The sequence below is a fragment of the Solanum verrucosum genome, unplaced genomic scaffold (genome assembly GCF_900185275.1).
Source record: "Solanum verrucosum unplaced genomic scaffold, falcon-dt-bn FXZP01000238.1, whole genome shotgun sequence".
Classification (NCBI taxonomy): Eukaryota; Viridiplantae; Streptophyta; class Magnoliopsida; order Solanales; family Solanaceae; genus Solanum; species Solanum verrucosum.
In genome coordinates, this window is record NW_026020630.1 from 615,185 (window position 1) to 629,282 (window position 14,098).

At 32.4% G+C, this 14,098-nt stretch overlaps 2 protein-coding genes and 1 pseudogene across 2 annotated transcripts in view; 1 reads left to right on the forward strand and 2 right to left on the reverse strand.

The window, feature by feature from the left end:
* Positions 1–10,879, forward strand: part of LOC125811568 (uncharacterized) — a 40,631-nt gene extending 29,752 nt beyond the window's left edge. Inside the window, exons 10-11 of the transcript XR_007441922.1 lie at positions 10,219–10,267; positions 10,865–10,879. The gene's annotated coding sequence lies outside the window, so the exon portion shown is untranslated. The remainder of the gene's footprint in view (positions 1–10,218; positions 10,268–10,864) is intronic.
* On the reverse strand, positions 4,799–6,647 carry LOC125811851 (zinc finger BED domain-containing protein RICESLEEPER 2-like). The gene is made up of 3 exons (XM_049491400.1): positions 5,240–6,647; positions 5,059–5,104; positions 4,799–4,961 (listed from the first exon to the last, which is right to left on the reverse strand). Exons 1-3 carry the CDS (start codon positions 6,645–6,647, stop codon positions 4,799–4,801), a joined length of 1,617 nt encoding a protein of 538 aa, XP_049347357.1.
* On the reverse strand, positions 10,163–13,276 carry LOC125811852 (terpene synthase 17-like; annotated as a pseudogene).
* Between the last annotated feature and the right edge of the window lie 822 nt (positions 13,277–14,098).

The following is a 14,098-nucleotide window of genomic DNA, read 5'->3' on the forward strand; positions in this document are numbered from 1 at the left end:
CAGAACCCTAACTATGTATTTCTTTAGTTCTTGAATTACACATGCTAGGTCAGATATCTCAGTTATTCAGTTAAACATGCCTCAGTTATTAATGCATCATTATCAGATTAATTGTTGCATTCTCAGTTTGCATGTTCAGTTTTGAACTATCCAGTATTTTACAGAAATTCAGTCATAAATAGTTAACCACTTAATTCATTGGGAGTAGCATAATACCGAGTTGGACTTGGGTTCAACGTACCCATATAGTCCCAAAACTACGAGCCACGTAGGTGTAAGTTCTCTCTGTGGGCAACATCAGTTTAGTGATCACGCCAGCATGTCTCTATACCTTTGGTCGGGTATATTGGGTCCTCTCGATAGGGCGTATACATCGGACTCCACATTTAGCTCGTGTGGTTTTATTGTCGGTTATTAGTAGCTCCCACAGTTCAGTTAGACTCTATTGCATTGACCACATTTACAGTTCTTTCAGTATTCAGTCAGCATGTTATAAATTGGTTATTGCATTCATTTAGCTCAGTATTCAGTATCTATATCATGTTCAGATTATTTCATTATTTTATTGCTTTGTTCAGTTATATGTTCTTTCAGTTTTACTCTATCTTGCATGCTCAGTACCTTTCAAGTACTGACGCATACGTGCACTACTTCTTCTCGTGATGTAGGTTCAGGTTCTCAGTATCCAAATCACGCTTATATCGATTCCCGATCTTCAGTTCAGCAGCATCAGTGGTGAGTCCTCATTCTTCGAGGACTAGTGACATGTTTATCTTTATTGCTTTTAGTCTTTAGTTTCAGTTTTGCTAGACTTAGTTGGGGCATGTCCTAACATTTCTAGTCAGTTTAGAGGCTTATTTCAGACATAGATAGATTTAGCTTAGTATTGAGTTAATATCTTTCTAGTATTAAACTCATCAGTTTTCATTTATCTCAGTTATAGTATATGAGTATTCCCCATCTTTTCATCTTATTTATGATTTAGCTTCCGCACAGTTTCTATTATTCAGATTATATTTAGTATGCTCATGATCATGCCAGCAGGGTTAGCTTGGGATCACTTGTGGTCCTAGGTCCCGTGTCCACGTCTCGGGGGTAGCTTGGGGCATGACAACAATAATTGACATAGTGAGTTTACCATTTTACCGTTATTAATTATAAAGTGGATGAATTGAAAACTTAAGATTTTTTTCAATTTTTTTTACCTTTTTCAAAGTAATTAATTGAGGGTATAATAGGTAAAAAAAAAATTGTCTTTTCTTGATTTGTCAAAATGGATAAGTAATTAAGAACAACTAAAAAATGAAATATGGACAAATAATTAGGGACAGATGAAGTAATAATGAATTCTATTTATAGACATTTTAGTTTGACGGTTTTGGATAATTTCCAATGTCCCAAGTCACTTGTTTTTGTTTCTCACTTGTTTTTTAAAAAAATATTTATTTAATATTTAATTCTCAGTACGTGAGTAATATTATTTTAATATTTTTTTGGTATTATTATTATTATTATTATTATTATTATATTATTATTATTATTATTAATTATTATTATTATTATTATTTTTGTTATCAGGTTCCTGTTATATGGTCAGTTCATTATAGTAAATTAGATACATTTGTCGGTTCATGAATGATGAATCTGCCGGTTTAAAAGAGTACTATTAAAGGTTCGTTTGATAGTTGATCGCGAGGTAAATTATTTGTATATTTAATAAAATTTATATAATTAATAATCACAGTACTTTTACTATACATAAAATTAATGTGGCATTTATTTTGGTTTGTATGCAGGACGTAAGGTAATATTTAATAAATAACTAAATTAAACATAATTAACTTTTAAATAAAGTACTATATATATATTTTTCTTAATATCTACCTAACTTTAATCAACTACGAAAATAACCCCAGTAAAAGTAAGTGACTCTTTATTGGTGAAATGGAGTTATTCTTGTATAGGGAGAAAGGGATATTAATAATTAATAAGCAGTAAATATTAGTAGTATATTATACTCCATTTGTCCTTAATTATTTGTCTATTTTTCTTTTTTAGTTGTCTTAATTACTTATCTATTTTGACAAATCAAGAAAGGACAAAATATTTTTATCTATTATTACCCTCAATTAATTACTTTGAAAAAGTAGAACTTCTAGAAAATTTTAAGTTTTAATTCATCTACTTCATAATTAATAAGGATAAAATGATAAACTCACTATATCAATAATTATTTTCTTAATTGATGTGTCAATTCAAAAATGTGGACAATTAATTAGGGATAGAGGAAGTACTACTTATATAAGTAGTAAATATTACTCCTATAGTAATAAAAGTTCTCTGCACTTTAGTTTATAAAAAACTTTATGCATCAGAATATATATTGATACTTACCACAAATTTGAATTAATCAAAATAATAGAAAAAGTCATTTCAAATATTACTCCTTCTGTTTTAATTTAGGCATTTTTATTTATATTTAGTAAGTTTTTTCAATTTCAACCTTCAATATAATCATAAGATTTAAGAGACTATACATATTTTTAATTTAAAAATAAAAAAATGAAATTTTGTGTTCAATCAAAATAAGACGAGTAAATGGTTAAACCAAGAAACAGTACTTATCAGTCTTTTGTTCCACAGTTTTGGAGAATGCAGAAGCCAGTGGTTTTTGGGAACTTTAGGCCAAAACTATGGGGAATACCCATTTTTCGAAGTGTGTGCCCTATGGATAAATTGAAAAAAAAAAAGAATAGAATGCATGATGTTTAATCCACAAGTGATTCTGATTGAAACTATGCTAATATAATAGGTATGTATGTTTTTAAAGCAGAAGTTGAATGTAGGTGAAGACACTAACTGTATGTGTTTCCAAATTATATGTGCAAGTCAGTTAAAAGGCAAATTTGAAATTTCTAAAATATGATTAAACCACTAAAAAAAATGGGCAAAACAAAGGGAAAAAAAAATATAAATAAGTATTGATCCCTAGTCTTCAAGGTAACATGGGTATCAAAATATAATATTATACACATTTTCAAAATATATACATAAATTATCTAATTTTATGAGGAGGCCACAAATTCACATGCCTCATATTTTGCATATGAATTTTCCCTTCAAATCATCTATGTGAAGTGTATGTTATATTATATAACTTGTATGTATGAGAAAATCAACACCTAAAAATATATATTGTATATATATATATATGTCATACAATGATGAATGAAAAGTATTTATTATCGACACTATTGAAAAAATATATGCCTATTATTAGAATTTTTAAATACACAAATATATATATATATATATGATATATCTGCTATAAAAATACATAATATTATCATATTTTTCTAAGTTTTTGATTGATCGCTCATAGTAAGTTAGTAACTAAGCTAATATAAGTGGCCAATGAGACCTATTTGCTAATAAACAACTGCGCAATTGGGTAATTGGTCATTGTTTCAACTTATACCTTCAATTCTGTAAAAAAAAAAAAGTAGTGGTAGGTAAACCTAATTTCTAGGAATTATTTCTTCAAAGGAGCTTTAGATCATTAGTTACAAGAAAGCTAGTGATACCAACATTTTTTATTAGTCCTGACGTTTCAGTTTATGTGATATATTTTGATTGAATATTAAGTTTCAGCAAGACATAATAGTTATAAATTGTCTTATAAAAGATAAAATTAGAAAATTAAATTTAAATAGTTTCTAAATATATAGATGTATCATTTCTTTTAAAATAAACTAAATATGAAAATGTATCAGATGGTATAGGATAAATTGAGTACTTATCTTTGTAGCCCGTCTTTTTTTTTTTTTCATTTAATGTAATATGATATCTATATTGAAGTCCGATTTTTCTGGATTTGTGCCGAATAGGGTCCTATTTAGGGGGACCGCTCACTAACACGAGTATTTTCGTAAGAATGTGTATGTACTATCCTTTTTAAATCGTATTTATGTAACTTCACTGAATATGTCGTTATTGTTGTTGTTACCTGCTCAATGGAGGTGACAGTAGGGCTGGGCGTTCGGTCGGTTCGGTTTGGTTTTTAAATTTCGGTTCGATTTTTCGGTTTTCGGTTTGGCCAAATGTGAAACCAAACCAAATTGAAATAAATTTGATTTGGTTCGGTTATTATAATTTCAGTTTGGTTTATTTCGATTTGGTTTTCGGTTTAACCAAATTTAATTAACAGTGGCTTGTGCCATATGGATAATTTTAGTAAATTGAAAAAAAAGGCTTCAGAAATGCAGGAAATGAAAAAAAAAAAGGCTTCAGAACAAGTACAGACTTCAGAAGTGCAGGTATTTAATATTGTCATATACTTTTGCAAATTCTCATCTCTGCAGGAACTCAACAAGTGCATATTTTCATCTCTTGTGAGCAATAACTCACAAGTCTGTCACAGACTCACAGCCCATAACTTTTGTGAGCACAACAAGTGCATATTCTCATCTATTTACAAGCAGGTCACAAGTCACAAGTCACAAGCCTTTTACTTTCACAACTCACAGAAAAGCAGAAATGGAAAGCAGTTTGACCAATGTTGCTGCAGCCTGCAAGCATTTGTTGCCAAGGAGCAGACAAATTTCAACAAACATTTAACTTGCAACTTACAATATCATTGACTAAAATAATCAAACAAAACTGATAATTCTTGTCCAAGCAGTCCAGCAGGCAGCAACATTAACAAACTAGTCGAGAATAAGAATAAAGACTATCAAGAGTCAAGACAACAACACTAGAAAATTCAACAAACTTGTGCCCAACCCTAAAATATAGTTAGTTACAAACTAAAGTCCAGTTGCCAGTAGGCAGCATTGCAATTTGCAGCAACCAAAAGATTTAGAAAACCAACAAAACATTGTTGTGCAACCTCCAGTGCAACAACTCCCAAGTTCCAAGTTCCAACATATAGCAACCAAGAAAATAACAAAACAGTGATGTGCCTGCGAGAAAATAGAACTCTTTAGACAAATTATCTACATTTCATAATAAAATATATTAAACTATCAAACAAGTTGTGTAAATAAGTTATTTACTTACCCATTACCACGCTTCACTAGTTGATAGTTGAACTTACAAGTTGCAACTATATATCAATAATACTAGATTCAGTCCCACTACATGCAAGATCTAAAAAAATATGAAAGAATTTGTTAGTTGTTAAGAAACACTAGTAAGAAAATTATTTTCAAGACAATTAATACAAATACCAAATTCTTACCAAGTTCAAGTTGCTCAAGATACTCTAAATCTTCCTCAATATTGATTGGAAAAGGCTCACTTCTAAGCCAATCTTGAACACAAATAAGAGATTGCACAAGTTTAGGAGTTAATGAACTCCTAAAGGGATCAAGAACACGACCTCCTGTGCTGAATGCACATTCTGATGCGACACTTGAAATGGGAATGGCAAACACATCACGAACCATCTCCGCAAGAATAGGAAATCTCGGCTCATTAAATTTCCACCACATTAATATATCAAATTCATCACTATCAGGCTCAATATCTTCAGTAAGATATCTTTCCAATTCTGACTTACTACCTAAACTTCCACTAACTTCTTTATGCTTCTCAAATTGTTGTTTCGTTCTCATTCTTCCTCTATTTACAAAGTTGTCACAACCACTCACACTAGATATACTTGATGAGTTGTTAGATGAAGTGGGTGAGGATGGTACATGTGAAGAGCTTTTTGAGGATTTCTTAACATAATAATCAAACAAGTTTTCCATGTATTTTTTCACTTCTGAACATAGCTTGTCCCCTACTTCTTTTCCAAACATATCCACAATTGCAAATGGAACATAATCAAGCTTGTTACGGGGATCCAACACGGATGAAATAAAGATCATCTTGTTCATTTTATGTGGTTCACCCCAATACTTTTTGAACTTTTCATTCATACTTTTTGCCATTTCTTTCAAATTACCATCTTCATTTTCCATCATCTCTTTCAAAATAAGATTAAGTTCAGCAATTTCAACAAAATGTGTATTGCTAGTGACATAATTAGAACCAGAGACCTTCACAGTAAGTACATAAAAAGTTTCAAGAAATTTCACCATAGACCTCACATTTTTCCAGTCAGCACTTGTAAGTGTAAGAATACTTGCACTAGTTCCATCTTCATCACTAGTTCTATCTTCATCTTCAGAAGAAACAGAACCAAAGGTACGAAGATGATTCAAGTATCCAATATCATAAAAACTATATCTTTCAAATGCAAGCTCAAAATGTTGTGCTACATCAAGCATCAAATATGTAGAGTTCCACCTAGTAGGAACATCTAAACACAATGATTTCTTACAAGCTATCAATTGAGATTCACAACATTCTTTGAACTTTCTAAGTCTTGCGGGAGATTGTTTAATGTACTTCACGGCTTGTCTCACTAGCTTGATAGACTTACCAATTTCCTTCAACCCATCTTGCACAATAAGATTAAGGATATGTGCCATACACCTCACATGAAAATGGTCACCATCCATAATGTTAGTTCCCCAATTACTCAATTGTTTAGACATTTCTTTCACAGTAACATCATTAGAACTAGCATTATCAACTGTAATAGTAAACACATTATCCAAACCCCATTCAAGCAAACAATTAGTAATGCAAGCTGCCATATCCCCGCCCTTATGACTAGAAATAGGACAAAAATTTATTATTCTTTTATGCAAAGTCCAATTTCTATCTATAAAGTGGGTTGTCAAACACATGTAGTTGATTTTTTGTATAGAGGTCCAAGTATCTGTTGTAAGACAAACTCTTGGACGTGCTTCTTTGAAAACCTTCTTCAAAAGTTGTTTTTCTTCAAGGTATAGTTCATAACAATCTCTCGTCACGGTTCTACGAGAAGGAATATGAAATTGTGGCACTGTAACTCTCATGAAGTTTTTAAAACCCTCTTTCTCAACAAAACTAAATGGTAGCTCGTCAACAATTATCATTTTGGCTAAAGCTCTCCTACTTTGTGCTTGGTCAAATTTCCAAGTGCTAATCACCCATTCCTTTGCTCCCGTTGAAGATGGTAGAAAATTATTAGCTTTTGACCTTTATCTACGGTGTCACGAGGAAATTTAAGACATATTCTCATATGATTATTCATTGCCGACGTACCATTAATCGATGTAGAAGCTGCATAAGGTTTCTCACAATACTTGCATTTGGCTTTCTTAGCTCCATTTTCATCAGTGAACTTGTCAGAATGCTTCCAACAAGTAGCTCTAGGTTCCATGCTTTTTCTTTTATTTGAAGTATCAACATCAACTTCAACCTCATTGGGAGATGAGGTGTTTGGTATGCTGTCATTTGAACCTCCACTTTCACTTATCCTACTTCCAATTTGTGTCATCTGTAAAAAAGTGAAAAAAAAAGAATAACAACAATCAGAAAGACGCAGTACATTACAGTTCACAAATCACACAAATAATCACAAAGTTTCATACTTGCATTCAATGATTAAACTCACGCAGTTCAGTTGCGGTTCAGAACTCATAAGAACAATAATCACGCAGTACATTACAGACTTACAGTTCACTAACCGACTCACTGATCAGTCCCTAACTAATAGACACTACTGAAACACAGCTTATATTCTGAAGATTCCATAGTACAATTGGATATTTTAGCATAGACTGCATATGTAAAAGTACAAGTAACTAATAAATAAAAGAACTCCACATAGCAGGAAAATGGAACATTAAAGAAAGCTCTAAAAGTGTTGTTCAAGTCAAAGTGAAGTATTCAGGGATAAGTGTTCCTAAATCCTAATATATAGGATATTGACCTGGGAAAAGTATCCTTGGTAGCAGACCTGTGCAATGGTGTTAAATCAACCCCAAAGTAGTTTTGTTGCTGCCAAAAGGAAGCCTGGACCGCAAGGAATAAAAATAGTATTAAGATATTAACTCGCAATCGAAAAAAATAATGTAAACAATGGTCAGTAAATCATATCAGCGAAAAAGAAGAGATAAAGTGTATAAAAGCAAAAGAAAGCCAAAGTCCAAACTATCAGACATTTGTAGAAGTTACTGGTAAATGCTAATGGTAAATGGATACTGATTTTGGACAGTGAGATCTTTGTCAATAAGCTTTGCCTGAATAATTGATTCTTGTTAAAAAGAAAACATGAAGATCTAATAGACATCCACGGTGACTGTGACGCTTGAATACCAAAAATTTTATTCGTCATACTGATTTTAGATGGCATTCAATTTGTTTCTCTTGTTCTCCTACTGTCTACCCAGCCACAGAAGTCCATTAGCAAGACCTCAGTCTTATTCATTTAAGAGCAAAAGATGAACAAAATATCAGTGCTTTTCATGGGCAAAATGCAAAAAGAATTGTTATAGTTACAAGTTACAAGTACACTGTACACCCTTCAACACTAACTACTCAAGTACTCATCTTGTATTTGAAATTGAATATAACATAATAAAGATTTCTAGATGAAGTTAAGACTTAAGCCGCGATGAGCAGTGGCCAATGAGCAGTGAGCACTGACCTTTGACTATTGAGTCACGACTCGCGAGCACTGAGCAGACAACAGTTGCGAGCAATCAACGTCAGCGAGGAGCCAGGAGCAGCGGTAGGCTTGAGACGACGAGCTGAGAGATGAGAGATGAGAGTTAAGAGACGAGCTCGGAGCCGCGGCGTAACTGAGAGTCTGAGAAGAGAGTTGAAGCTTATGGACTACGGTGGTCTCAGATTACGGATTTCTAATTCAAATTGGAATTTGGGCATGGGCTATTGTGCTGAGAGTTGTATTTTTATTAAAGGAATGGGCTGAGATTTAATGAAGGGGTAAAGACTAAAGAATATATATATCTAATTTTGGTTTTTTCGGTTAACCAATTTTTTAAGCTAAAAAACCAAAAACCGAACCGAAAAACTGAAATATTGAAAATCAAAACCGAAACCGAAATTTAAAAAAAATTGGTTCGGTCGGTTTTTTCGGTTTTAACCATATTATGCCCAGCCCTAGGTGACAGAGTACCTGGACCACAAAATGGATAAGTCTGTGATTTCTGGCTCTTCTGTAAATGATCCTTGTTAAGCGGGCTAGTTATCTATTGGGCCTTTTTGGATGAATAATGTCAAAGTGGCCCAAAACAAATTCTTTGATGAAATTGACAAAATACTCCAAGCCCCACAATATATATATTATGGTTTGAAATAATTTGTTTACCACATAATGTATAGTTCATCATTACTACTTTTAGCTTATAACATTGATAACACACCAGTCAGGAGCAAGTTAGGTTTGATTACATGAATCCTTCAATTGATTATTTAGAGAGGATTCTTGACGAGTTCTACATTAACTGCTAATCTATCTCAAACTCTGTTCTTTTATTTGTGTTTGAGATTAATAATGTGAGCAATATTACACGAGGCGGAGTTATAACTACTTTTATGCGGTCAAAAATTAATTATATGCACACAAGAGTTACAATAGAAAAAATCATTTTGATTGAATCAATTATTGGGGTCAAATAAAGACAAAAAATAATATGCCAATAATCTAGCACGATAAAATACGCTTCAACGGCATGGAATGGCTAGCTTTTAAAAATATCGAATTGTCTCTGTTGGACTATACCAATGAAAAATATATTTTGTATTGATTCAATTTTTAATATCAATACCAAATAAGTTTGTTTATATATATATATATATATATATATAGATGAACAAAGAATATATAATAACATAAAGAGAGAGTAAATGAAGGAATAAGGTTAATTAACTATCAAGGATTTACTTGGTAAGACAGATAGGATTAATTAAAGGACTTGAATTTAAGTTCTGACAATTAAAAAAATGATTCGCAGTTTTATCTTTAATTGAGTTTACGTGACGCGAATTTGCATTAACTAGGTCCCCAAATACCAGACATTAAAAGATAATTCGTGCACAATAGCATCTCGCGTTCACGGGGAAGAGTTGCGCCATAAGATAATGATATAGGTAACATGGGTATGTTGTTGGGCAGTGAGGTATTGTAAAGTGAAGTAGATGAACATGGAAAATGAACAAGTTAGTGAATGAGGGGTAAGTAGAAGATCAATTCTTGAGGAACTTACTGTAAGGGTAAATAGCACTAAGACATCTCTTGTTCTTTCATTTTAGATTTAGATTGAGATTGATTTCTGGGAATGAGTGACAAATTCGATGACCAGTCAATGGTTGCAGCTGCTAAGATATCTTGGGAATGATGTGGATCAGAGTTAAGAGCAAGCTGGTTTCCATTGTTTGTAATTTGTATGTCCTTCATTAGTAAAAAAAAGTTGAAACTTTCGAGGCAACTTTTTGGTTCATGAAGAGGGAGGGACTTGTTATGAGTATAGTCTTATCTGGTAGGAATGATTTTTTTGCTCAACACCTTTGGCCTTTTTTCTTAATGTAATATATGTGGCTTAATCATGGCATGCTGAAAAAATGAATAAGAGAAGATTGTTTGTGTCTCTTAAATTTTCTTGGGCTTCTATTTTTGTTCATCTTGTGAAGTTGGCTATTGCCTTGAATTGATCTGTTTCCCGCCGTACGTAACTAGTTCGGTGGGAAATGAGTGGAAAAACCATGATTTATAAAACCTCTATTTCTAATAGTGATAGGACGGTAAATGATGCCTTGCAAGTATTGATGTTTGTGAGTGAAGAATGAATATATTTATAAGCATTTCAATTTTCAATAGTGATATAATGAAATTGTCATTCTATTTAATTTCAATGGGAGTTACCATATATATAATTAATGTGGATCTTGCTAATATAGAAACCAAACACCTGTCTATTATTCTGAAATTTAACATTGAAATATTTATTTATTTATTATACTAGTAATACAAGTAACTAAACAACCCTTAATTGAAGTTCATATCAGTCTATTTAATAGGATCAACTAGTATCTCAGAGATGACATATTTCAAGTTATTTATAAGCATCTTCATCTTTATATATGAACTCAGATACTCTTGTAAGATTAATTATAGGCATGAGCAAAACTCTTGGTACAATAGCCACATCCACTTTGAAGTATTCTTCATTCAAATCCTTCCAATAATTTTCTATTATTTTTCTTATTTTTGTATGTGCTTCTTCCTTTGTAACACCATATTCTTTCATATAACATTCAACACCAGAAGTTGTATCTCCTCTTTTTTGCTCTTCCTAATCATATAAACATACAAAATTAATCAAATAAACATCTATTATTGTGTCAAGTCAAATAACATCACATAAATTGAGATAGAGGAAGTATATATAAACATACCTCATGTGATAAAAGATCATTGAGTAATCTTGCAATGATACAAGATGCAACAAACATGGGAGGTTCAGATGTTAGCCAATCAAATGCATCTTTAGTTGCTATCTCTCCCATGCCTAACCAAGAATTAGTTGCTAGCAATAGGTAACCACTTGTTGGAATTCCATTCTTCATATATTGTTTCATTCTTGGTACTTTCTTCCCATAATACCATTTTGCCTCTTGAAAGTAAGCCTTCACCACCTTTTTCATCTGAAAAAAAAAAAAAATTAGTGAAACTTGCTACAGTAAAATTCTCCAAAAAATGTATAAAATAAAATAAAATTAGTGAAACTTGTAACACTTGTTTGAGGCTCAAAGTGGACCCCTAAACTCCCAAAGTAAGCCTCTACCAATCTGTCTCTTACATAAGGTGATGTGTTCACTATTTCCAATTCTTTCCACCACCTACAAAAAATTGTGTTTTTTTAGTTGGAACATAATATAAAGGTTAATTAAGATGTATATATATTTTGCAAGATGTTGAAGTCTAATTTGGCAAAGTTTAGTAAAACTTGATTGTGATTTTGATTTTGTTGGTAAAATGATATGTATTTTCTTGTTTCTACCCTCACAATGCCATCTTTAATTGGAAACTTGAGGGCATTAGTGATTTGTTGTGCAAGTTGGGAGTTGCTCAATTTAGGTAAAATTAGTTTCAATTAAGTAATGGTGAAATTTAGTGCTTCATCAAGAAATTGTTCTCCATGTACTCTGAATTGAGCTGCCTCATATAACTTCAACATTCCTTGCACGTCGTTAACCAATTCTTCAATTCCTTGAAATTTCCTTGGTCATTAGTGAACTTCTTAAATGCATCTGCTTCAAATTATATATACATTATGTGCAAGGAAAAAAGGTACTAATTATAAGTGTTTTTTTTTCCTTGTGTTTGGTTAGTAAGAATAAAATATTTATTATCCCACAAACATTTAGGTATAATATGAGCAAATACTATTATACCAAACCTGAATCCCCACCCTTTAGAAAGGATGCAGACTTCGAGTGTGGGTCAAGATCAGATCTTAGGTCGAGGTAGGAGTCAGGTCCTAAGTTGGATCCCAGGTCTAGATAAGGGGTCAGGAGTCAAGTCTTGGGTTGGGGTCGTGGGTCAGGAGTTTGGCATAGACCAAGCTCAAGAGTTGATGTCAGGCCCTGGTCAGGGTTGAGAGTCGAGTCCCAGGACCCGACTCCCTACTCCTGACCTCGACCCGTTATCATGAACTTCCAACTACCATTAATCTTGACTCGAGACCCTAGATTCGACCTCAATCTAGAACTCAACTCTCGATCCTGACCTCAACCTACAACCCAAATCCTGACTCCTGACCTTGACCTTGACCCAAGAGCCGAGTCCAATCTTGAGTTGAGATCGGGTGGCATGTCATGAGTCCAAGTTGAATATTGGATCTCAAGGCGGATTCGGATGGTGAGGTTGAAAGAAAAAAATGATTTTTTTTTCTAAATTTGAATGATACTTATCACATGAGACATAATACCCTTGTTGCCTAAGTAATCGAAAACATAGAGCAATAGCATGAAGGTTATCAATCCAAAATTCTTCACAGTGAGTGTGCATGTAACTCAATGATTCATCAATCTCACTTTCAAAATGATAAGCTAAACCAAGACATTGAATTGTGTTGATGAGTTCAAGTTTTTTCCAAAGAATTTGAAGGATCCATCACTAACATCTTTCTCACTTTTTCTTTTAGGTCTTCATGTTGCTTCTCTTCCCCTTCATTTTCTCCCTATTTGGGAATTAATACATTAGTCATCATATGAATTTGTTTTGTATATTGACGGTATAAAAAATATTTATTTACCGGAAGATCAACATAGGCAAAAAATGGTCAGCCCATACGGTAGGATGATGACTACCAGAGCAACGTGTAATGATAACCTCATGATCCGTTGCAACGGTTTGTGTGCACAACTCCATTTTTCACAAGGAGTTACAAAAATTGTTTGGTAAAGGAAATGAACCAAAATTTAAACAAACATGAGTTCCAATGGCAAAGCTACATGGATCAAAGGGTGACCACTGACCAGTTAAACATTTTTCATCGAGAGATATTATACTTTATATAAAGAAAAGTATTAAATCTTTTTAATACATATAAAACTCTTTTTTATATATACATATTAAATCTTAAATACCCTTAACAAAATTTCTAAATTTGTCAACGGAATGATCAACATGATGCAACCCTGGCTCAAAGTTCCATCAACTCTTTTTTAAACGATCTACTAATAGGGATGACAACGGGATAGGGCATATAGTACATATCATTAATTCACACATCATGAGTAATGTTATTACACCAAAACCATAGAGGCAAAAGTTTCATTAACATATAGCTTATTACTTATTTTAGTTTAGGATTGTCTCCACTACTATTAATTAATTAGGATTATTATACCCTATATATTTTTCTCTATGTATAGGAATTTTGTGTAAACTCAATACTAATTACTACTGGTAACTTTTTAAGAAGAAAAATAAATAGTAGTTCACTTATTAAGCTACTTCTCTGCAAAATTAAAGTGTTACATGAAATGATCTCGATAAAAAAAAAAAATGTATATATATATATATAGGTCATACCTTATAATAATATTGTCTCTACTGCCAAGTTGCAAATTAAAATTTTCAACTTACCAATTATACATGAAGCATGACTACTCCATTCCTATTTATAATGCCTTAGAGGTTTGTAAAGTGGCCAGATGGCTTTACAAAATGACAACATTGTGGGCATTA

Excerpts from the sequence above, each read along its gene's own strand:
- LOC125811851 (XM_049491400.1), bottom strand. The coding sequence starts at position 6,647 with ATGGCAGCTTGCATTACTAATTGTTTGCTTGAATGGGGTTTGGATAAT. Across the intron at positions 5,105-5,239 it reads TCTTGAGCAACTTGAACTTG|TTGCAACTTGTAAGTTCAAC; the intron begins GTAAGAATTTGG and ends ATTGATATATAG. Across the intron at positions 4,962-5,058 it reads CTAGTGAAGCGTGGTAATGG|GCACATCACTGTTTTGTTAT; the intron begins GTAAGTAAATAA and ends ATTTTCTCGCAG.